At 51.4% G+C, this 22,244-nt stretch overlaps 1 protein-coding gene across 1 annotated transcript; it reads left to right on the top strand.

Moving 5' to 3' along the window:
* Positions 1 to 1,392: 1,392 nt before the first annotated feature.
* Positions 1,393 to 18,540, top strand: SERPING1 (serpin family G member 1). Its single transcript, XM_043516627.1, is given in 10 exon segments — positions 1,393 to 1,423; positions 1,426 to 1,497; positions 2,451 to 2,506; positions 3,826 to 3,913; positions 11,616 to 12,104; positions 13,357 to 13,494; positions 14,218 to 14,421; positions 14,788 to 14,930; positions 16,624 to 16,843; positions 17,545 to 18,540. Coding segments are annotated over 10 exon segments (1,692 nt in total). The 3' UTR covers positions 17,796 to 18,540.
* Positions 18,541 to 22,244: the final 3,704 nt, after the last annotated feature.

The raw sequence follows: 22,244 nt of genomic DNA, 5'->3' as shown, positions 1-22,244 counted from the left end.
TTGAGAAAACTCCAACCTCCTCTGAGAAATTTGCAGAAATTTAGAGAAAAGCTAGAAAAGGGGACCTGACTGCAATCTAAGACCAAGACAGCTCCATCTCTTTCACTGACCAGCCTTCCCGAGGTGGCAGAAAGCTCCAACTATGACTTGCTTCCAATTCTGGGCCCTACTGGCATGTCATTTATTTGATGTAGATTGGTAGATTGATACATTATGATGAGGCTCTCTGAGTTTCACCGGAAGAAACAGACGTCAGGCAGGTGTAAAAATAAAACTCTGGACATGAGAGGACTTACACTTCAACTGCTCACAGACTATCTCAAGATGCAAAGAAAAATGTCTGATAGTTCTCTTTGAGCTCAAGGTTTAATGTGTCAGTGTATCGCTCCCGAGCAAGATCTGCTATACATACAGTGTTGGGTTTGCACAGGTATAACTACGTCAGTTAGGGGTGTGATTTTCTTCTGATATGGTTATATTAATACAGCTACTAGTGTAAATGATATCATTCTGGTATAAAGGTATCTCATACTAATGTAGTTTATTCCTCTTCCTACACAGGAATAGCTATTCCAGTGTATGCACCTTTATCCCAGTGTATAATGGTATAAGCACCTTTATAGGAGTGGATATAAACTGTATATACCGTTATAACTCCGTCCACTCCTTTAACTATCCAGGATGGCTAACCCACTGCAGCTTTTGTGTCTAGATAAGGCCTGAGTTCTTATCGCACTCATGTGCACTTTCATGCTGTTCTTACATTGTTGAGCTGTTTTCCCCCCTGTAAGCTCCAGAGGCTGTCACAATGGCCCTGTTTTCAGAAAGGAGGGTCAACAAAATCAGGGCATTTCCATTAGGGTCAAAGCAGAAGGTGCACAAGGAAAGGCCCAGAGACAAGATCCAGCCTCAGATTGGGAATTGGGCCCCTTGCACAGAAATACTCATACGTGGCTGTGGCTTTCTGACCTAACCAGAAAAATGGAGCTCTGATCCCAGCAGCAACAAACAGGGACAGTCAACAAGGACAGGAGTTTTACACCATCAGTTACTGTCCAGGGGCTTAGCCTCTGGAGATGGGACCCCAGCAGGGGCTCAGGGACAATTTGTATAATGGGGGTGCTGAGACCCATTGAACCAAACTGCAAACCCTGTATATGATTGAAACCACTTCAAGCCAGGACCTTTGGCCTCCAGTTGGTGCCCCAGGGAGCTATACTCACGGGGGGAGGGGCCAAGGTCCCTGTTTCCACCTTCGGCAGAGTTGGACAATCCACCCGCTGCCTCCCCTGCGTCAGCTGCTGCCCACCCTTCTTGCCCCCTGATTTACGGGAAATCACACCAGGAATCAATCATCCTTAATTTTTAACAGGCTGGGGCCAGAGCCAGCCAATGGGTGCATCCCCTCCACCCCATGCTCCACCCTCAACTGCCCTCTGTGCCCTGAGTGCCTGGGCTCGGGTTTGGACACTGATCACTTTGGAACACAGGGAGCAGGTGGGGCTCTGGGTTTGGGGTCAGATATGAGGCAGACTGCAGCCCTTTTTCACCTCTGTCAGCCCTTCTCTCTCTCTTCTGCATCTGGTGTCTCTTCCTCCTTCTCCCTGGCTCAGCCTCTCAGCCCCTGGCTTTCAGCGACAGGGGTGGGGAGCTGCTGGGAGCGAACCTAGCATCCCACACTGGCCATGTGATGAGAGATTGCGAAAGAGACAGAATGGGAAGACCCAGAGTCAGACACAGAGAGGGGGAGGCAGACAGACGTACGCACAAAGAAAGGTGCATAGACAGACACAGGGACAAGTGGGGAGGGTGGGGGACAGACAGACAGACACAGAAGGGTGAGAAAGACAGACTGAGAGAGTCACAGAGTGGGGAGACAGACACAGAAGGGATGGACAGACAGAAAAGCAAGGAGATGGGGGAAGAAAAGACAAAGGGTGTGGAAGGACAGACAGGCAGGGAGATGAGGGGGACAGACAGACAGAGGGGGAGGATGGACAGACAGACATAGAGATGTGGGGAACAGACAGGCCCTAAGATGAAGAAACAGATAGGCACAAAGGAAGGAGTCAGATAGACAGACACAGAGATGGTGGACATATAGACAGGCATAGAGAGAGTGGATGGACAGACTGAGGGAGTGGACAAACAGGCAGATATAGAGATTGGGGGGCAAACAGGCACAGAGGGGGTGAGCAGACAGACATGTGGAGATTGGGGAACAGAGACAGGACAGACAGACTGGCACAGAGGGGTGGCCAGACAGACAGAAGCCAAGGGAGTGCAATTGGGCAGAGCAGGCTGAGGAGGGGGCACTGTGCTTCAGTGGGGTGGGGGTACACCTAGGAGTGCCAGCCTGGCCCATCCAGGCCCAGCACTGTGGGCAGCTGGGCCAGGAGAGGGCAAAGGTGGGAAGGGTTTTCACTGACTTCTGGGCATTGCTTTGGCAGGATTCGTTGCCATGAAGAGCTGGCTGATCCTAGTGTGGCTGGTGACCTTCGCAGGCGTGAGTCCATCCTCCGTGCTGGGGGAGCCTTGTCCTTCCTGGGGAGGGGGGAGTTTAACCCATTGAGTGTTGGAGATGAATGCTCCAAGGATCGTAGGGCTGGAGATACAGAGGTGCTGAGCACCAGGGACAAGCACTGATGTCAGTGGCAGCTGTGGTTGACCCACAGCCCTGAAAGTCAGCTCCCGAGTGAGGAGTCAGTGCCTCTCAAGTGGGCAGAGTTGGGCTCCCAAACAGTGGAAGTAGCCAGAACCAGGGACTGATCTGAATCATGGGGTGCCACCACATGCCCACCTCTGCTCAACTCTGCCCCAATCCTGGCACATACTGGAGCTGCCTGGGGGTTGCTCTGAGCTATGCCAACTGGTAAGTGCCCATCTGGGGATGGTTAGCGCTGTGGATGTGGAGGATGTTTGGTTTATTAAACCTGCAAAACAATTGGCAAAAATATCCGTTTTCTTTCATTTTTGCCTATATTTTTCTGCAAAACCTTTTGGGTTTTTATTAACAAAAAAAGAAAAATAAATTCCATGTTTGGCCACCAAAACTAGAACATTTTCCCAAAATGTGAGGGTTTAAGGCACTGGAAACCCAAACATTTTCACCTGCTTCGGCAAAAATTTGGGGGTTTAGTGAAAATTTTCCAACTGAGATGTTACTTGTTTTCATGCTGAAAACTGTAACGTTTTCTGAAATTTCATTTATTTCAGCAAAAACCTAAAACTGGAAAAAATGATGGGTTTTGGTGACTGAAAATGTTTTAGTTTCTGATAACTGGAAAGCAAAAAACTTTAGCCAGTTGGACAGAAATATTTGCTTTCACTGAACATTTTCACCTAAGCCCTGAAATTTTTCAGTTTTTGGAGACTGAAAAAATGGGTTTTTAACTGAGCCATGTCATCCAAAAATGGAGATCCCCCCCCAAAATGCCATTTTGATTAAAAAGCCATTTTTTGTTGAAAAAACATTTTGAACAAAGAATATTGACCAGAATGGTGTGCTCTGGCCACACCCACGCCCCCAGAGCTCCACCTCCTGGGAACTTCCCCCCAGTTCGGCCTCCTGAAAACTCCGCCTCCGAGGAACTTCCCTGTAGCTCCACCCCTTGTGGATTTCCCCACTCAGCTGAATCTCCAGCTGGGGAGATTCAGGCAGTTCCTGAGGGGCAAGGGGCAGTAAATCACCCCTTAGTTGGTACCAGATCCAATTCCCCTTGATGCTGCCCTGTGTGTTGGTACCCAGGAGCCCACACACCCCTTGGGCCTTGGATCTTACTTATCTGATGGATCCTTCTCCTTTCCTCTATGGTGTTGGCACAGCAGGATTGGCTTGATGGCGCAGAAGGGGACAAACAGCACTCTGCTTCCAAGTTCCCCTCACAAGCTGCTAGCCAGGACTCCACAGGAGGTGAGGAAGCCAACAATGAGACCCACCTTCTGTTCCATCCCTGCTAAGGGGACAGGGGGGAGGGATAGCTCAGTGGTTTGAGCATTGGCCTGCTAAACCCAGAGTTGTGAGTTCAATCCTTGAGGGGGCCATTTAGGGATGTGGGGCAAAAATTGGGGATTGGTCCTGCTTTGAGCAGGGGCTTGGACTAGATGACCTCCTGAGGTCCCTTCCAACCCTGATATTCTATGATTCTATGTGATTTGGCAGGAAGCTCTGCAGACCCGGGAAGGGAATGGAGGATGGGAGAGAGATGGAGGGGCAGGAGACCTAGGAGGAGTCAGGGAGAGAGGAGTTTGCAGGTTGCAGAGCTGCCTCCAGCATGACAGAGAGAGAAGGGGAGGCTGATTGTGCTACTGGCATGTGTGGCCCAGGAGGGGTCCCTGAGAGACATGTACCACCAGGCTGGGCAAGGGGCAGCAGGGGAGGGGGGGCACATGTGATGGCAATCCCCCCGGCACCTACCAGAGGGGAAGCAAGGGGACTTGCTGGACCTGAGAGGGACCCTAGGAGCATGTGCAGTGACAGTGGTGCAAGGTGAGTGGGGTGCGGGGGGGGAAGAGGGGGACTCTGCCCTGGAGCTCGCTGCTGCCAGCTGGGAGAGGGCTGGGAGGAGTCCTTCTCTCTGGCCTCCTCAACCCCTGTCCGCCCCCACCCCCAGCCAGAGCCCTCACTCCCCAACCCTTGCCTCAGCCCTGAGCCCCTCCCAAACCCCCCAACCCCATCCCATAGCCCTCATCCCTGCACCTCAACCCTCTGCCTCAGCCCCTCCCACACCCCAAACCCTTCATCACTAGCCTCACCCCAGAGCCCTCACATTTTTACATTATTTAAAAAAATATACAGTAACTCCTTGCTTAACATTATAGTTATGTTCCTGAAAAATGCTACTTGAAGCTAAATGATGTTAAGCGAATCCAAGTTCCCCATAAGAATTAATGTAAATATGGAGGTTAGGTTCCAGTGAATCTTTTTTTGCAAGACAAAAGATATATATATATATATATATATATATATATATACACACACACACACAGAGTATAAGTTTTAAACAAACAAATACTGTACACAGCAATGATGATTGTGAAGCTTGGTTGAGGTGGTGAAGTCAGGGAATGCGATATTTCCCAGGGAATGACTTGCTGCTAAATGATGAACTAGCACTCGGCTGAGCCCTCAAGGGTTAACACATTGTTGTTAATGTAGCCTCACACTCTACAAGGCAGCAGGAATGGAGGGAGGGGAGACAGCATGGCAAAGAGAGACAGAGACACACAACCTGTGTGTGTGTGAGAGAGAGAGAGACGCGCATTGTCCCTTTAAGTACGCTGACCCCACTCTAAGTCCATTGCCATTTTAAGGAGATCAGCAAGTTGACAGGCAGCTGCTGCCAGCATCCTGAGCCCTGTCCTGTTTGCCCTGCTCCCCCCCCCGCTCTGTGAATGGGGTAAAAGAACAAGGGGCAGGAGTGGGGGGGACACACCATGACATTAGCACCCCTCTTCCCCCCCACCCCATGCACAGCAAGCAGGAGGCTACAGGGAGCAACTCCAAGGCAGAGGGCAGGAGCAGCGCAGGGCAGTGCGGGGAGGGACAGTTGAACTTCCTAGCAATTGCTAGCCTGCTGGGCGGCTGCCACACAGGGAACTCAGGGGAGCTGCCGGTCCACCCTGGTTCCAAGCCCCACCAGCTACCGGCAACAGGCTGCTCTTCCTGCAAGCAGTGGACAAAGCCGGCGGTTGCCAAACAACGTTATAAGGGAGCATTGTGCAACTTTAAATGCGCATGTTCCCGAATTCAGAGGTTCTCAAACTGTGGCCCGTGAGCTCCATTCAGGGGGTCTGTGGGTCGTTTCTTCTAAGGTGCGCGCCTGGGCGGCCACACATGAGAGAATGAAGGGCACCCACCTAATGAGTGGATTTGTGCGGGTATGGCTCCACTAATTAAGTGCCTGGACCCTGGAGAAAATGCGCTTGTAAGGTCAGGTGGTGGTCTTGTGGGAAATAAGGGGTAGGTGGGAGAGGGCAGTCATGTGAGAAAAGGGGGCAGGGGGAATTTGTGTCGTGCAGGGCTGTGGCGGCCAGAGAAAGAGGCGACTTTCCCCAGCTCCAGGGCTGCGGCTGCCGGGGAGAGACAGCCCTCCTTCCCAGCCCCAGCTCGGGGCTGCTGCGGCAGGAGAGAGAGGGCACATCCATCTCATTAGAAAGGTTAAGACTACTAAATTTATTAGAGCATTAATGCATCCGATGAAGTGAGCTGTAGCTCACGAAAGCTTATACTCTAATAAATTTGTTAGTCTCTAAGGTGCCACAAGTACTCCTTTTCTTTTTGCGAATACAGACTAACACGGCTGCTACTCTGAAACCTGTTAAGACTACTGTGTGACAAAGTGGGACTGTTCTTAATGTTTCCTCTGAATAGTGTGGGGGTGCCTCAGTTTCCCCTATGCAGTTCTTAAGTATCTAGATGGTGAGATAAGGGTGTTTGATCATTGCGGAGCCCTAGAGGGCAGGTGTGTGTGCAGGGGTCTGGACACAGAGAATGGCCGACACCCTGTTTCCTGGCAACTGATGGCCTGGGCCCTTCCCTCCTGGAAGGTGAGAGCTAAAGGGTTGGAGAACAAAGGTATCTGGTGACCTCCTAGCCCGGGAAAGGGACAAAACCCAGAGGAGATGGGGCTGGAGAGAGTTTCAGTTTGGGGCTGCTAGGGACATGGAGTGAAGTGCAGATGTGGTTTTCTGGCTCACTGCCCCCCAAAATGGACCCAGCTGAGGGGTCCTGTTCTCTGCACCTACAAGCTCTGTTTTAGACCATGTTCCTGTTGTCTAATAAACCTTCTGTTTTACTGGCTGGCTAAGAGTCACGTCTGACTGTGAAGTTGGGATGCAGGACCCTCTGGCTTCCCCAGGAGCCTGCCTCGGCGGACTCGCTGTGGGAAGCGCACGGAGGGACAGAGGATGCTGAATGCTCCGAGGTCAGACCCAGGAAGGTGGAAGTTGTGTGAGCTGTGTGTCCTGAAGACAGTGTGCTCACAGAAAGGAGACTTCCCCAGAGTCCTGACTGGCTTCGTAGGGAGCAGTTCCAGAGCATCACCCGGGGACTCCGTAACAACTGGTGGCAGCAGTGGGATGTACTGCACCCTGCGGATGGCGCTTCCCGCAGTAAGTAACTGGGGAGCAGTAAAACGAAGGGGGATTGACGAGGACCAGGCGTGCTGAAGGCTCAGAGAGGAGCGGTTTCGGGGGGCAGTTAACCCCTGGGAGTGTGTGACCAGCGAGAAGGACTGTGCAGTAATGGGGTCCTCTGGGGACTGCGGTGAGCAGTCTCAGGGGCGGAGGAGCCTGCGGCTTGACCCTGGGAGAGAGAAGGACTTTTGCAGTAACAGGGTTCCCCTGGGGATTGCAGCGAGCGGTCCCAGGGGCGGAGGAGTCTGCAGCTTGACCCTGGCAAAGAGGTGGTGACCTCGAGAAGGGCTGGCACACTAGGGGTTCTCCCTGGAAACCGTAGGGAGCTAAGAGTGCACAGGTCTGTGAGTCCACAACAACTTGGGAAGAGCAGAGTAATGGCCTGTCACCATCTTCTTAAGAAGAACATTGTAACCCTGTGCAGAAAGAGAGGGTTACACATTGGCAAGTTCACCAAAGCACAGTTAATCGTGCAGCTGGAGGAGGATGATCACTCTAAGGAGCAGATTCCTGACCCCAAATGGGGCTATAGCAGGATCTAGAAGCAGTTGGAGTAGTAGCCAGGCATCCCCAAGACTCCTGTCCCCGACCAGATGAGGGTCTTCATGATCGGGTTCCCCATCGGGGGATCGGAGACGGACGGGATTGGAGCTGAGTCCAAGAGAGCGAGAGGACTGTGAGAGACAGCGAGATCCCGAGAAAGAGCTACAGAAGCAGCAGCAGCGTGAACTGGCGGTGGTGGAGCGGAGAGGCATAGGGGACCTCCCGGGGTGAGTGGGGATAGATCCCGGGGTGCCAGTTCCGCAGGGAACCTCGAGACTAAATTGCTGCCCCTGGTTAAGGGGGGGGATGTGGATGCCCACCTCACTGCCTTCGAGCAGGAGGGCGATTTGAACCAGGGGGACCCTGCAGAAAAGCCCCGGTGTCTAGCTCCCTTGCTGGGTCACAAGGCCATAGACTCCATCAGCCAGATGGATGGGGAGGTGGACAGCTCCTACTCCTGGTCCCAGCCTATATGTCTGTGCGGAGTTTCCTGGGGTCAGGTCCCTTGGACCTCCAGTGGGAGCGGAAGGTGATGGTCAATGGGGAGACATTCCTGGGGTGGCGAGTTCCTGGCACGGAGAGAACTGTTGTCAGGCCCCTGGTGGTGCAGCCTCAAATGCTGAGGGGCTGTGTGAGCTGGGTGAGGGTCCCAGGGTTGAAGCCCCTCACCCTGCCTAGGGCCCAGATCCCTATGCAGACCCAGGAGGGGTGGGGCTGGCTGGTCGTTGGGGTTCTCCAGGATATCAGCTGCGAGACCCAGTTGGGGAGTGACTGTGTCTCTTTCGTACAGGATCCAGGCCCTGCTCCTGTAATGGCCAAGGGTTTGAATTTGAATCCAGGGAACCAATCGGTGGAGAGGGAAATGGTCAGTGAAAATGCAGATGACCTGGCTGGCAGCGGGGATGAGCTGCTACGCTTAGGCTACATGCCTGCCTGTAACCAGCCCCTGGGGCTGGGTGGGACTGAGAGATGCTCCCCACCCCCTTGCACACCGGAGAGGGGGCTCACGCTGGCTCTGATGCAGTGAGGAAAGCAGCGAGCTCGCTGCCTACCCCCACTGGGACAGTAAGGGCAGCACTGAGCACAGTGGGAGCTGAGACCCCAGCTGAGGGGGGGAGGATACAGGCAGGGCAGGGCAGGTTATCTCTTGGGAGTGGCAAGGTGCTTGGTAAGAAAAGTTTGGATGAGCCTAGGCAGCCTTGTGAGCTGATGGCTTTGTCAAGTCAGCAGGTGGGAAGGCGAGGAGAGTGGAAGATGAGTGTCCCTGCACCTTACCTGTTACCTGGTGGAGAATTGTGACAGTGAAGGAAACGTGCCTGTGTCTGTCAGGGGTATTGACTTGCCTGTGGAGGAAGCTACCCCGGTCTCCAAGCAGTTGTCTGTGAAAGCCCTGTGTGCTGGGATAAGGGAATGAGATCTCAAGCTGTGTGTCTGGTAAAGGAGAAAGTGTCCAGCTCTTCTTTGTCTGTGGAGCAGACAGAAGGGGCCTTTCAGCCTGTGATGGTTGAGGGTAGCGCAGTTGTCTCAGAGTTGGTTCTGGATTCAGCTAAAGCCCAGAAAGGGAATGGTCCTAAGTTTGTGTCTGCTCGGGAGAATGGCACTTTAACTTGGTCGCATCCAGGTAGTGTCTATGTAAAATCCCAGAGACTAGACAATTCTGGTGCTTGTATTTTGCCTGTTGCTAGCGTGTTGTTGGAAAAGGGTGTAGCAACTCTGTCTAATCAGGGTGAGATCCTAGTCAGGGCACAAGGAGAGCATAAAGGTGATTTGATTGTGTTACCTACTGAGGGTGTGGAAACCTGTAACAAGAAGGAAAAGATTCCTGAACTTGTGTGTGGCAAAGGGAAGGAGAATGCTTCTAACCTTTTATCTAGGAAGTCTGCAAGTTTGCCTGAAAGGGGATTGTGTAGGAATCCGCCTGATGGGCCAGAGGTAATTCTGGATGTAAGTGAGACCCAGAAAGAGTCTGTTGTTGCTCAGGAAAGTGTTCCTCTAGAGGAAGCCCTAGGTAAAGAGGGTAAGGGCAGAATTTCTGTGAAAGGTGAATTGTTGCATAGAAAGCCCCCACGGAAAGAAATCCTCATGGTAGTCTTTGCAAGCAGTTTACTGCAACTGAAGGGTGTGAAAGTGATTTAATCAAGAAAGGTTTCAGAGTAGCAGCCGTGTTAGTCTGTATTCGCAAAAAAGAAAAAGAGTACTTGTGGCACCTTAGAGACTAACAGATTTATTTGAGCATAAGCTTTCGTGAGCTACAGCTTACTTCATCGGAAAGTTTCAGTTCCTAACAGCCAGAAATTTTCTGTTGTGAATGAAGCCACTGACTTTCCTGTTGAAAGATCCAGTGTTGATAGCTTTGAGAAGGTCTCAGATGGAGTGAAAGCTGTTAAGAAAGTTAAACAGTCCTATAACCAAGTGGCTGTGTTTGGCCAGTTTGTTGGGGCTACAAGGTTGTTGAGAAAGGAATGTCTCCATGCTCGTTCTGTAAGTGAACAGTAGGTGGCCCAGGTCAAGATGGGGGCTCTTAACCAAGAGAGCCCAAATTGCAGCCCTCCAGACTGGAGTGCTGGGGGAAGACTCAATACCAGTTTGATCCCTGGGGGTTTTGGGGTGGCAAAAGGGCACGGGCCGCATAAACCTTCCCACACGCGGCATGTGAGTGCTGTCGACCACCCCTGACGTAAGGGAGGGCGTGAAACTGGAAGGGCCTGGTGTAACTCCCATCAAGGAACGGGAGAGATGCTGGGGCATCCATGGGAACGCTGGTGGCTTCGAACTTCCCCAGGTCACCGGCGAAAGTGACCCCGCTCAGTTCGGTCTCAAAAGGGGGAGAGATGTGACGAAGCAGGACTGTTCTTAATGTTTCCTCTGAATATTGTGGGGTGCCTCAGTTTCCCCAATGCAGTTCTTAAGTATCTAGGTGGTGGGATAAGGGTGTATGATCCTTGCAGAGCCCTAGAGGGCAGGTGTGTGTGCAGGGGTCTGGACACAGAGAATGGCCAACATCCTGTTTCCTGGCAACTGATGGGCTAGCCCTTCCCCCCCCTGCAAGGTGAGAGCTAAAGGTATTGGAGAACAAAGGAAATAGGGTGACCTCCTAGCCCGGGGAAAGGGACAAAGCCCAGAGGAGGAGGGGCTGGAGGGAGTTTCAGTTTGGGGCTGGCTGGGGACATGGAGTGAAGTGCAGACATGGTTGTCTGGCTCACTGCCCCCCAAAATGGACCCAGCTGAGGGGTCCTGTTCTCTGCACCTACAAGCTCTGTGTTAGACCATGTTCCTGTCATCTAATAAACCTTCTGTTTTACTGGCTGGCTGAGAGTCACGTCTGACTGCGAAGTTGGGGGGCAGGACCTTCTGGCTTCCCCAGGAGCCCACCTGGGTGGACTCGCTATGGGAAGCGCACGGAGGGGCAGAGGATGCTGAATGCTCCGCGGTCAGACCCAGGAAGGGGGAAGCCAGGTGAGCTGTGTGTCCTGAAGACAGGCTGCTCACAGAAAGGAGACTTCCCCAGAGTCCTGACTGGCTTCGTAGGGAGCAGTTCCAGAGCATCGCCCGGGGACTCCGTGACATACTGATATTAAAATATGAGTTGTGTGCTTTTATGTGTAGAACAAAAAAATGTTAATTATTATTAAGGGTTTTTTTATCCAAAGCGCTTTACATTAGTTAGCTAACAGTACAAACAACATTTGGAAAGATCATTAAGTGGTCCACCAAGACCCGCAACAATTTTCAAGTGGTCCGCGAAAAAAAAATGTTTGTGAACCACTGCTCTAATTGATGAGCAATGTAACAACAAAACAACGTTAACCAGGACGACTTTAAGTGAGGAGTTACTGTATATTGGCTTACAAGGCAGGTGTAGGGGGCAGTGGGGGAGGCGGTACTGTTCTGGGCCCCACCAAAAATTATACAAACCTGTCGCCCCTCTGTACCAGAGATCCAGAATACCACAGAGCTGGCCAAGGATCTAGATGAGCCACACAACAAATCAGACAACGAGCCAGTCAAGGAGCTAGACAAGGAATCAGACAAGGAGCCGGCCAAGAAGCCAGACAAGGAATCAGTCAAGGAGCTAGCCAAAGGGCTAGACAAGAAGCCAGTCAAGGAGCTAGACAAGGAGCCAGCCAAGGACATAGACAAGGAGCCAGCCAAGGAACTAGACAAGGAGCCAGCCAAGGAGCCCACTACTGCACCCACCACTGAGGCCACTACGGCACCCATCACAACACCCCAGCGGTGCCCACCCAGCGACCCCTGGGGAACCTGTGGGGACGACTCCAAGGAGGAGAGCCCCAGGGTTGCAACGGCGCTGACTGATTTTGCACTGAAGTTCTATTCGAAATTGGTCAAGGTGGAAAACACTGGTTCCAACGTAGTCTTCTCGCCCTTCAGCGTGGCCCTGGTGCTCTCGCACCTCTTGCTGGGTAAGGGCAGTGCACACATACACAGCAGTCACACACGCAGTCAACGCATACGCAGATGCAACTGTCACACACACACCTGTCATACATGCACCCATCATGCATATCCACAACTGTCACACACACACCTGTCACACATACACCCATCACGCATACTCACAGCTGTCACACACACCCCCTATCACATATACACCCATCACACATACTCACAGCCTTCATACAGACACCTGTCACACATACACCCATCACACATACCCACACCTGTCACACATATACCCATCAAACATATCCATAGTCTTCATACACACACACACCATACATACACCTATCATTCATACCCACACCTGTTGCACACACACCAGCCACACATACACCTACCACATGTACCACAGCTGTCACACACACACACCTGTTACACATATACCCCAGCTTTCACATACACACCTGTCACACATACACCCATAGCACATACCCACAGCTGTCTCACACAAACACACACACACACACACACACCCCTGTCACATATACACCCATCACACAGTCACCAGACATGTCCACACAAACATCATAGGCCCAAACAACCATCATGCATGCACACACTACCATCGCATGCACAACCATTGTGCACATAGCCATTGCATGCGTAGACACAACCATTTCACACATGCACAACCACTGTGTACATGCACACACACAACTGTTACACAAATCCAGTCAGCACACACAGAGCCATCTCACACATACACACAACCATTGCACACACAAAACCACCACACACACACAGAGCTGGTCACACAATGATTGCGCACACATTCAACCTCGCAAACACAGCCATCGCTCACACCCACCTCTCTCTCAGAAACACCCATTACACATACCCCTTCACTCACCCCCCACAATCCCCCATACTCACTCCCATCTTGACGGGGCCATGCCCAGCTCTGCCTCCCTCAGGGATGGTGCACTGAGAGCCTTCTCCCATTGGCCATGGGCCAAAGCAACACTGCTGGGTGGCTGGGATGGGATGCTGTTACCAATGGTACCGGGAGCCCCTGATGAGAAGGGGAGGCCCGGCCACCCAAGGAAACCTCAGAGACCAAGCTATCCCATGGGGATGAGTCTCCAACCCAGCTCCCAGTGCTACCCACACACGGAATTATCCAAGGCCAGTCCCCCTGCAAGAGTGGCCCTTGCCCCTTTCCCCAGCCCTGTCAATCTTCATCCTCCCATCTGAAAACTTGTTCTTCTCATGCAGGGGCCCGGGGCGAAACCAAAGAACGGCTAGAGTCCATCCTCTCCTACCCCTCAGATCTCGTCTGCGTCCACACTCCACTGCAGCGGCTCCTCAAATCCCAGGCCTTGATCTCGGCCTCAAAGCTCTTCCTCCGCCAAGGTGAGTGGGTATGAGGGCTTCACATCGGCACTCAGGTCAGCAGAGAAATGCCAGTGCTTTGCTTTTCCCTCTGAGGATCTCAAAGCACTTTCCAACTCCCCCTCTGCAGCATGCCTTCGGGGAAGGAGGTATTGTCATGGCAGGGGTCCCAAGGCAGTACTGTTGCAGAGAGCCTCACAAGCTCTTTTTTTTTTAGCGTGTGAGCAAGTGTTCAGGCTTTGGAGACATTCTGTGTTGCCGTTAGTTTTGTAATGCAGTTTCTATTTGGGAGGAGCTGTTACAAACAGTAGAAGGCTTTGCTCTCTGCCTTAATGTCTGTAACTAGAGTCAATTTTGGGGACAGACTTGCTTCCTGGGAAGTGGGCATTGGAGTCTGGACTGGGATCTCTGAAAGAGGGGATTAGCCTGAATGCTCTTTGTGACCACCTCGTTCCAGGACAGGTGGAGATGGTGTAAATAAACAAGTTATCCCCTTGCAATTTCCCCTGCAGGGCCCTGATATATAATACTGCTCAGCAGAGAGGTGATCTTACAGATGGGGAAATTGAGGCACCGGACGGGGCAAGGGGTTGTCTAACTTCCTATGGTCAGGAAGAGGGTTTGCGACATTGTTAAGGGAGTAAGGGGAGGTTGGTGTTGCCCAGGTGGCAGAGGGGAGTTTGAGGGCTTCACAGGGCAGCAGTGGCTTTCGGTTCCTCATCCCCTTGCCTTCCCGGCTTGCAGGCCTGCCCCTGAATGAAGCCTTCCTCAACCAGTCGCTGCGCTTCTACAACAGCCGGCCCCAGGAGCTCAGTGGCAACAAGACCCAGGACCTGCAACTCATCAACAAGTGGGTGAGAGACGTGACCAAGGACAAGATCAAGAGGCTGCTGAAGGAGCTGGAGCCTGACGTCCAGCTGGTGCTGCTCAATGCTGTCTATTTCCAATGTAAGGGAGGGGGGCGTTGCACCGTGCCATGCCCAGGACCTGCTCCCCTGCCCCCCTACATCCCCTCCAGAAACCCAGGTCCCTTGGACGCTTTCCCCTCCCCCCTCAATATCCGAATCTCCAGGGACACGCTCCCTCTGCCACTCCTGTTAGACCCACCCCTGCGATACTTGCACCCACTGAGACCTGTCCCCTGAGATATCCAAGCTCCCAAGGAGCCCACCTGGAGCTCTCTGCCTCAAGGGACTCCTCCAGGCTGCTCATCCCCTCAAATCCCCTGCCCTCGGGGGACTCCTCTGGGATACCCCTTGTGGCATGCGCTGAGGGTGCTCCCCAGTTATATCTCCCTGTCCTTTCGCCCTCCAGCCAAATGGAAGACGACCTTTAAAGTGAAGAACACCATGAACGAGACATTCTACCGCCCGGGCCAGGCCCCAATCAGGGTGCCCATGATGACCAGCAAGAAGTACCCACTGGCCTTCTTCAATGACCCCAGCCTGCAGGCCAAGGTGAGCCCCCGCGGGTGCTCTGTGCCACACACCTCCCTTCTTGGCCCCTGTCTTGCCTACCTTCCAAAGGCAACTCCATTTTCCCCTCCTTCTCCCCTCCGCTTTCTCCTTCTTGTTTTCCACCCCATCACACTTCCTCCATAATGCCACTTAGTGATGTCCCCTCTGCCCCCTTCTCCACACTCCTCTCCCCTCCCCACCTCCCATCTCATCTGAGTGAAGCCAGCATCTCAGAATAGCAGGCTCAAGGTGCAGGTGGGGTGTGGGGATCTCAAGCTGAGGACTCTCAACTCATGGCATCCAATATCCATGGCTCCAAAGAGCGTGGATCCAGTAATTTCCCGGGAAGCTTTTTCTCCAGCACAGCATTGGTTCTACATGCAAGATACCCAGATATTCTGGTACTGGGTGCTGGGATAAGAACCTAAGAGAGATGGTCAGCATGACAACTGCAACTCCTTATTGTTCCACATTTCCAACTGACCCTAGCATTATTTGATGAGCTGGTCACAAAACACCAAATTTTTTTGTGGGAAAAGTCCAAAAATGTTTGTTTCCTTCATGATTTTCAGGCAACACATTTTTCAGAGATTTTTTGGGTGGCAGGAGGGGTGGTTTGTTTGTTTGGCCGTGACTTTTTTAAACGAGAAACTAACACATTTCAATTTGTCAGCAAATCAATTTTTTTGTTAGAAAGCAAATCAGTTGTTAGCAGGGAAAACACTGAGTTTAGTGCTCTAAAACCACTGTGTTTTGTTTCGAAAGAAAATTGGTTTCTGGCAAGAATTTTTTTTTTTAATTGGTTTTCTTTAAGAAATTTTTTTGTCCTTTTGATTAGTTTTTGGGTAGAAAGTAAACATGTTTTTGGTAAGAACAACAATCTAATTGCCTTTTGGTTAAAAAAAAATCAGTTTTCTGTTAAAAAGGAAATCAGTTTATTGGGTGAAAAATTTTCAGTAAGAAACCAAATTGTTTTTTTGTTTGAACAAAACAGGTTTTGGTTAAAAAAAACAGTTTTACATAAAAAAAGAAAAGTGTTGTTTGGTTTTAAACACATTTTTTCATTTGATTTTGGCAAAAAATATTGGTTTTCAGTTTTTTGAAAAAAGTCAGTGAGCAACATTTCTGGCTTTTGAAACCTGAAACCATTTCATGGAAAATGTTCATTTTCCACTGTTTTGTCCCAGAATATGTTTGGCGGGAAGTTTTGGAGGAAATGTGGTTGAAAAATGCCAGCTGTCTTGGGGAAAAAAATGGTTTGATGAAAAAGTGTCGCTCGGCCCTAATTGCCCAGGCATGGGAGTGGACAGAATGAAGAACGGGAAGGGGGCGGGACTTGGGGACACAAAAGCATGTGGGAGAAATGGATACTGTCCCAGGGATGGGGAGTGGGGCAGCAAAGACACCATATACCCATTCTCTGGCTCGCAGGGGTTGCAGTTGGTGGAGCAGGGTAGGTGTAGGCACAAAGGGCCTGATCCCTAGCTGACCAAGACTGCAGTCAGTGGCATAATGCTGGTTCACGCTCGCAAGTGTCTTGGAGGTCCCATTGAAAGGACTCCAGGAATAGGGGGATGGGGTGATGAGGGCCCAGCTGTGGCACAGGAAGGGATGGACGGGGGAAGGGGACGTTTGATCGGGGCTGAGGACAGGTCCTCAGCACAGAGAGGCCTTTGTGTCATCTTTCCCCAAGGTTGGCCGGCTGCAGCTGTCCCACAACATGAGCCTCATAGTCATCGTGCCCCAGCATGTGTCCCAGATGCTCGCCGAGGTGGAGCGGAAGCTGACCAAAGAGACCTTCACTGCGGTGATGAAGAAGCTGATGAACTCTCCCTTCAAGCCCACTGTGGTGAGCCTGCCCAAGTTGAAGCTGGACAGCTCCCAGAACCTCATGGACATCCTGGGGGAGATGGGTAAGGATGGTGCTGGACAGGTGGTGGATGGCGGCAGCGGGGGCTGGGCTGGGGGGTACTAGGTGTGGGAGGGGAAGAGGCAAGAGAGCCCACTCCCGCTCTGGGCAGGAAGGGACATCAGAGCAGGGGTGTTGGTTGTGACATCACTTCCTGGAGGGGAATGGACGAGCAATGATGTCATTTCCTGAGTGGTGGAGTCAGACCACTGCTTCTGAGGGACCCATTCCCATGGCTAATCCACCACGCCAGTGTCTACTGGGTCTATGAGACCAGTGGACAGACCATGGACCGCCCCCTGCAGCTTCCTGGTTCTGAGTGACCCATTTCCTTGATTGATCTATCCCATGTCTGATGGATATGTGAGACTGTTGGATGGACCATGGATGCTTGGTTCCGAGAGACCCATCTCCACGACCAATCCAACACACCAATGTCTATTGGCTCCATTTGACTTTTGGACACATCACAGGCTCCCTTGGTTTGGAATGACCCATTCCCATAGCTGATCAGTCCAAAGTCTCTTGGTCCCATGAGACCACTGGATGTATCATGGGCTCCCCTGGTTCTGAGTGGTCCATCTCCATGGCTGATCTCTGGCACTGGTCTCTACCCGGGGTGAGGGTGGGGTCTCCAGGACTGGGACAGACTCCTGGGCACTGAGGAGTGGCTCCTACATCCCCCCGTCTCTGCCTGTTCTCCAGACTACGGCATTTTCTATGACTCCAACCTGTGCGGCATCTCAGAGGCAGAGGATCTGTTGGTGACAAGTGCCCAGCACCGGGCCATGCTGGAGCTGAATGAGGAAGGGGTGGAGGCCATGGCTGCCACGGCCTTTTCGGTGGCCCGCACTGCCTGGGTTTTCGACGTGCAGCAGCCCTTCCTCTTCGTGCTGTGGAATGACAACCACAGCTTTCCCATGTTCATGGGCCACGTCAACGACCCCAGAGTCTGACCCAACCCCCTCCATGCCCAGTTCCACTTGCATGGTATGCCCTGGTGCCACAGGCACTGAACAGGGTGCCCACGGAGTGCTGCTTGGCTGTGACGCTTTGGTGTGGGGGGGTGTCTGTCTCTGTCTCTCTCTCTCTTTCTCCCTCCATACATAACCATCCATGCATCCCCATGCACTCCGTTCTACCTCGCTATCAATCCCACACACAGCAGCTATCAAGGGACTGACCTGGGAGACAGTGTAGCTTAGTGGTTAGCACAGTGGATTGGGACTCACAGAGACCTAGGTTCTGCTGCTAGGCGACCTTGGTCAAGGGACGATCAAGCTCTATGCCTCAGTTTCCCCATCCACAAAATGGGGTTAATGAGCCTGACCTGCTTTGTAAAACACTTTGAGATCTTCTGATGGAAAGGACTGTAGATGAGCTAGGGATTATTATTATCTATCCATGCATCCCCAATACGTAGCCTCTATCTAGCTATCTCACAATACACCCCATTCATCACCACAGTCTGTTCTCTCTGGATTTTCCTTCCATCTCCCTCTCTCTTCTCCCCTTATCCCCTTTGTTCCTCCCTCTCCCCCTTGACTGTCTGTAGCCTGTGACCATCCCAGGCTCGGACCTTCTGAAATGTACAGGGAAGAGCTAATCTGTTGGGGGGTCCCTTTTCCCCATTCCCTCGACTCTCTCCCCCTCACAGCAGCCGCTGCCTCTTTCAGCAGTAAATAAAGTCTGAAAACTTTGGCTTCCTGGCCTCTCCTTCCCACCTCCCAGAGAGCCTGCAGCCAGAAGGGCTGCGTGAGGACAAACACTATGGAGTGGAGGGGGTAAGGCTAATTTCACTGGTCCGGTTACCTCCCTGGGTGGTAAATGTAGGGGCAGAAGGGTAAATAACACCTTGAGGGGTCATTATCCAGATCTGCTTTCCCCCCACGCAAGTTGTTGTCACATTGAATTCCCTGGAAGGACCTGGCTCAAGGATTTTCTAGGCCAAGATCCTAATATGATCTACATACATGTACGTGAGAGATCCCATAACACCAGCAGATTCCTCCCTCTGCCCCTCACTGCCCCCCACTCCTTCTCTTTTCTTGCCCTAAGGAATCCCCATATTTAGCACCATGTCCAATGGGGCCGCCCCACTCCACACAGACTAACACGGCTGCTGCTCTGAAACTCTCCAGGTCGTATAGTCCAGCCAGCAGTAGCTTGACGGCTGGGGGCGCCACCCATTGGAGGCAAGGGGAAATTAGCATGCAGCGCTTGGATTGGCCAAGCTGAGGACTGAGCATATTCTGCTGTGGTATATCCAACCAGCCAGCCAGCCAGCGTGTTGTATGCAAATGAGCCAAAGGGATGAGATGCAGGTATACAGTGGTCGCAGGACTAGAAAAGATGTGTGTTTTATTTAAAAATATACTCGCCACTAAAGCCTCTGAGGGGGGCCACACCCCAGTGGGAAGGTGAGAGAGGCAATAGATATTAAATATAATTATTAGTAGCATGGATGAAGAGATGCACAGTCATGCACCAAGGGGTGCAGGAGAGGGTATTCCTCTTGTTCGTGTGAGCTACATTCCTCGCTACAAAGGTGCTTTTGGTTTCCAGCTGGGCTTGGAGTGCTGGGTGCGTTTTCCAAAGCATCCAAGTGACCCAGGCTCCTAAATCCTATCTTCAAAAGTGATTCAGGCCCTCGGGAGCCAGAGTCTCAGTGGGACTGAGCGCCTGTGTCTGTCTCTTTCGGAGATGGGACTTAGGCCCAGAGCCACAAAGGGGGCGTCTCACTTCTGTTGAAATCAATGGAAGTCTGGAACCAAAATGCTTTCATCACATAGGCATGTTGGAAAATTCGACCCACGGTCTCAACTGTTCCACCGCACACATGCACACACATACACAGAGCAATGCACAAACACACCCCCTCTACACACTCATCTCTACCCCCACCTTTTGCATACACTCACACACCAGCTGCACACAAGTGTGTCTTCAGCCACAGGGGAACTGCAGTTGCTTCAAATACTCAAGAAGCTCCTTGGAGAGCTGAGGCCCGGTGGTGATCTCCCTCCACCCAGTGCCAGCAAAGGGCCAGGCCACTTCGCAGAAGGATGGGTACGGTGCTGCTGGTGGCTGCTGGGCAGAACAAAGAGAAAAAGAGGGAGAATGAAATGTCAGGAGGTCACCCCTCCAAAAGCTGCCAAACTACAGAACACCTGGATTTTGCTGTAGGTCACCCCCTATGCAGATCACAACATTCCCCAGCCATCAAACTGCTTGGAAAGTCTGTGTCATGCAAATTAAATAAGCCAGGTTTATAAATCAGGGAAAGAGCTAAACAGAAAAGCCTGTGAAGGCTCCCAGCATGGAGGTTTGAACCTTTGGTGGTTAGAGCTTCACCACAGATCCCTTCTCAGGTGTTACAGCAATAACATTAAATCAGTGACTCTGGAGGCTTGACCAGAACTAGGTGATCTTTCTCAGCCAAAACCTTCTTCATCTGGAGCAAATTCAGTGAGCTGGAAATATTTCATGAATTTGTGTTGGTTTCACCAAATTGTTCGTTTAGGGAAAAAAACCTCAAAAAAGGCTCAAAAACGCAAAACATTTTGATTTTTCAGTTTAAAATGACTTCATTCAAAAATGCCCTTTCATTTTATTTTGTAAATATTCAAAAATGGTCAAAATCAAAACAAAATGTTTCAATGTTGCCATAATAAAACGTATGATTTGACCCAAAAGAAACCTTTTCTTTTTTATTTTTTCAGGCCACCACAAATTTTGGAAATGTTTGGCTTGGGGTCGACCTGACACGGATTTTTTCCCCGGAACTTTTCCGAGTGACCAATGAACCAAAAAAATCTATCATCTTTCCAGCTCTCGTCACAGCATAGCCTTCATGGTGGGTCACAGCAGAAGAATGTTAGGTGATCTCAACTCCTGGCTTCTGTTCTTGACTCTAGCAGAGGCGTGTGGTCTAGTGGTTAGAGCAGCACTTGCAAGGGGGCTGGACTTTATGCCAGTGAAAATCCACCTAAATTTGACCTACTTATACATCTCGCATATGCTCCAGTGATTCTGACTGAGCTGAGCATGCTCCAGCCAACCCAGGGAAGCAGGTGCTCAGCAGCACTTTCCCTACAATTTCTGCTCTTGGCTGTCAGGAGCCACTGCCTTGCTGGAACTGAGAGCAGGGAAGCTGTTTCTCCTGCACTCCCCGTGCTCCCCTATTGGTGCCCAGGCATCATGGAGGGGAAGGCAGAAGCCATCTGAGAGTGGATAGGGTGAAGGAGTTGCAGTAGGCAGAGGGTGCAAAGGGGGGACAGGGCAGTAGGGTCTATAACCGCTAGGATCTATCCCCTCCAGAGCCTGCAATGGAACCCAGGCATCCTGAGTCTCACTATTCTTCTGCTGCCATCCAATAGCTGTAAAACCCACCGGCCAAATGTCCCAACCCCCTCTTCACACAACACGCAGTCAAGCTGTGGAACTTGTTGCCAGGGGATGTTGTGAAGGCCAGAAGTATAACGGGGTTCAGAAAATAATTATATAAGTTCATGGAGGTTAGGTCCATTGACAGCTATTAGCCAAGGTGGTCAGATATACAACCCCATGCTCTGGGTGTCCCTAACCCTCTGATTGTCAGAAGCTGGGACTGGGCGACTGCGGATGGATCATTTGATAAGTGCCCTATTCTGTTCTGACTGAGGTTAGTGTCGAAATGGTTCCACTGGGGGAGACCTGGTTTTCCCCCCAGTAATGTTTAAAGTTCCTAGGAAATTACATCCTAAGTTGTTCCTAGGAAATTACATCAAAAGTTACATTAAAAGAATGTGAAGGTCACAAAGTCAATCTTTCAACAGTTAGGAAATAGCAGAATTAAAGCTGACCCTGCTACCTTAATTCATCTCCCTTAGCCATGTGCATCATGATGCAGGCTTCGAAGACACGATTACAGACTATTTTTACCCATGTTTCCTATCTCCCAAGGAGAGTGACCCCACTGGCTGGGGGGACTCCACCACCTCTCAAGAGAGGATCTTATCACCAGCACATCACAAGGAGAGAGGAGTAGGGATGGGGGAAGGGGTAGCTCAGTGGTTTGAGCATTGGCCTACTAAACCCAGGGTTGTGAGTTCAATCCTTGAGGGAGCCATTTAGGGATGTGGGGCAAAAATTGGGGATTGATCCTGCTTTGAGCAGGGGGTTGGACTAGATGACCTCCTGAGGTCCCTTCCAACCCTGATATTCTAGGATTCAGGGCTGCATTAATCCAGCCCTGAGATCAAGGTCACACAAGGAGTCTGTGGTGGAGCCAAAAATTGAACCCCTGTCTCCTGGATCCCAGACTAGAGCTTTATCCACAAAGCATCAGTGCTCGGCATACCAATGCGCAGTAATAATTACATGCAGAATAAACCATCTGCAGAGACATGTCAGCTCTGCTTCCC

Source organism: Dermochelys coriacea, chromosome 6 (assembly GCF_009764565.3).
Source record: "Dermochelys coriacea isolate rDerCor1 chromosome 6, rDerCor1.pri.v4, whole genome shotgun sequence".
NCBI classification, from domain to species: domain Eukaryota; kingdom Metazoa; phylum Chordata; order Testudines; family Dermochelyidae; genus Dermochelys; species Dermochelys coriacea.
The sequence above is the reverse complement of the archived record's forward strand: the minus strand, read 5'-3'. Positions and strand labels throughout refer to the sequence as shown.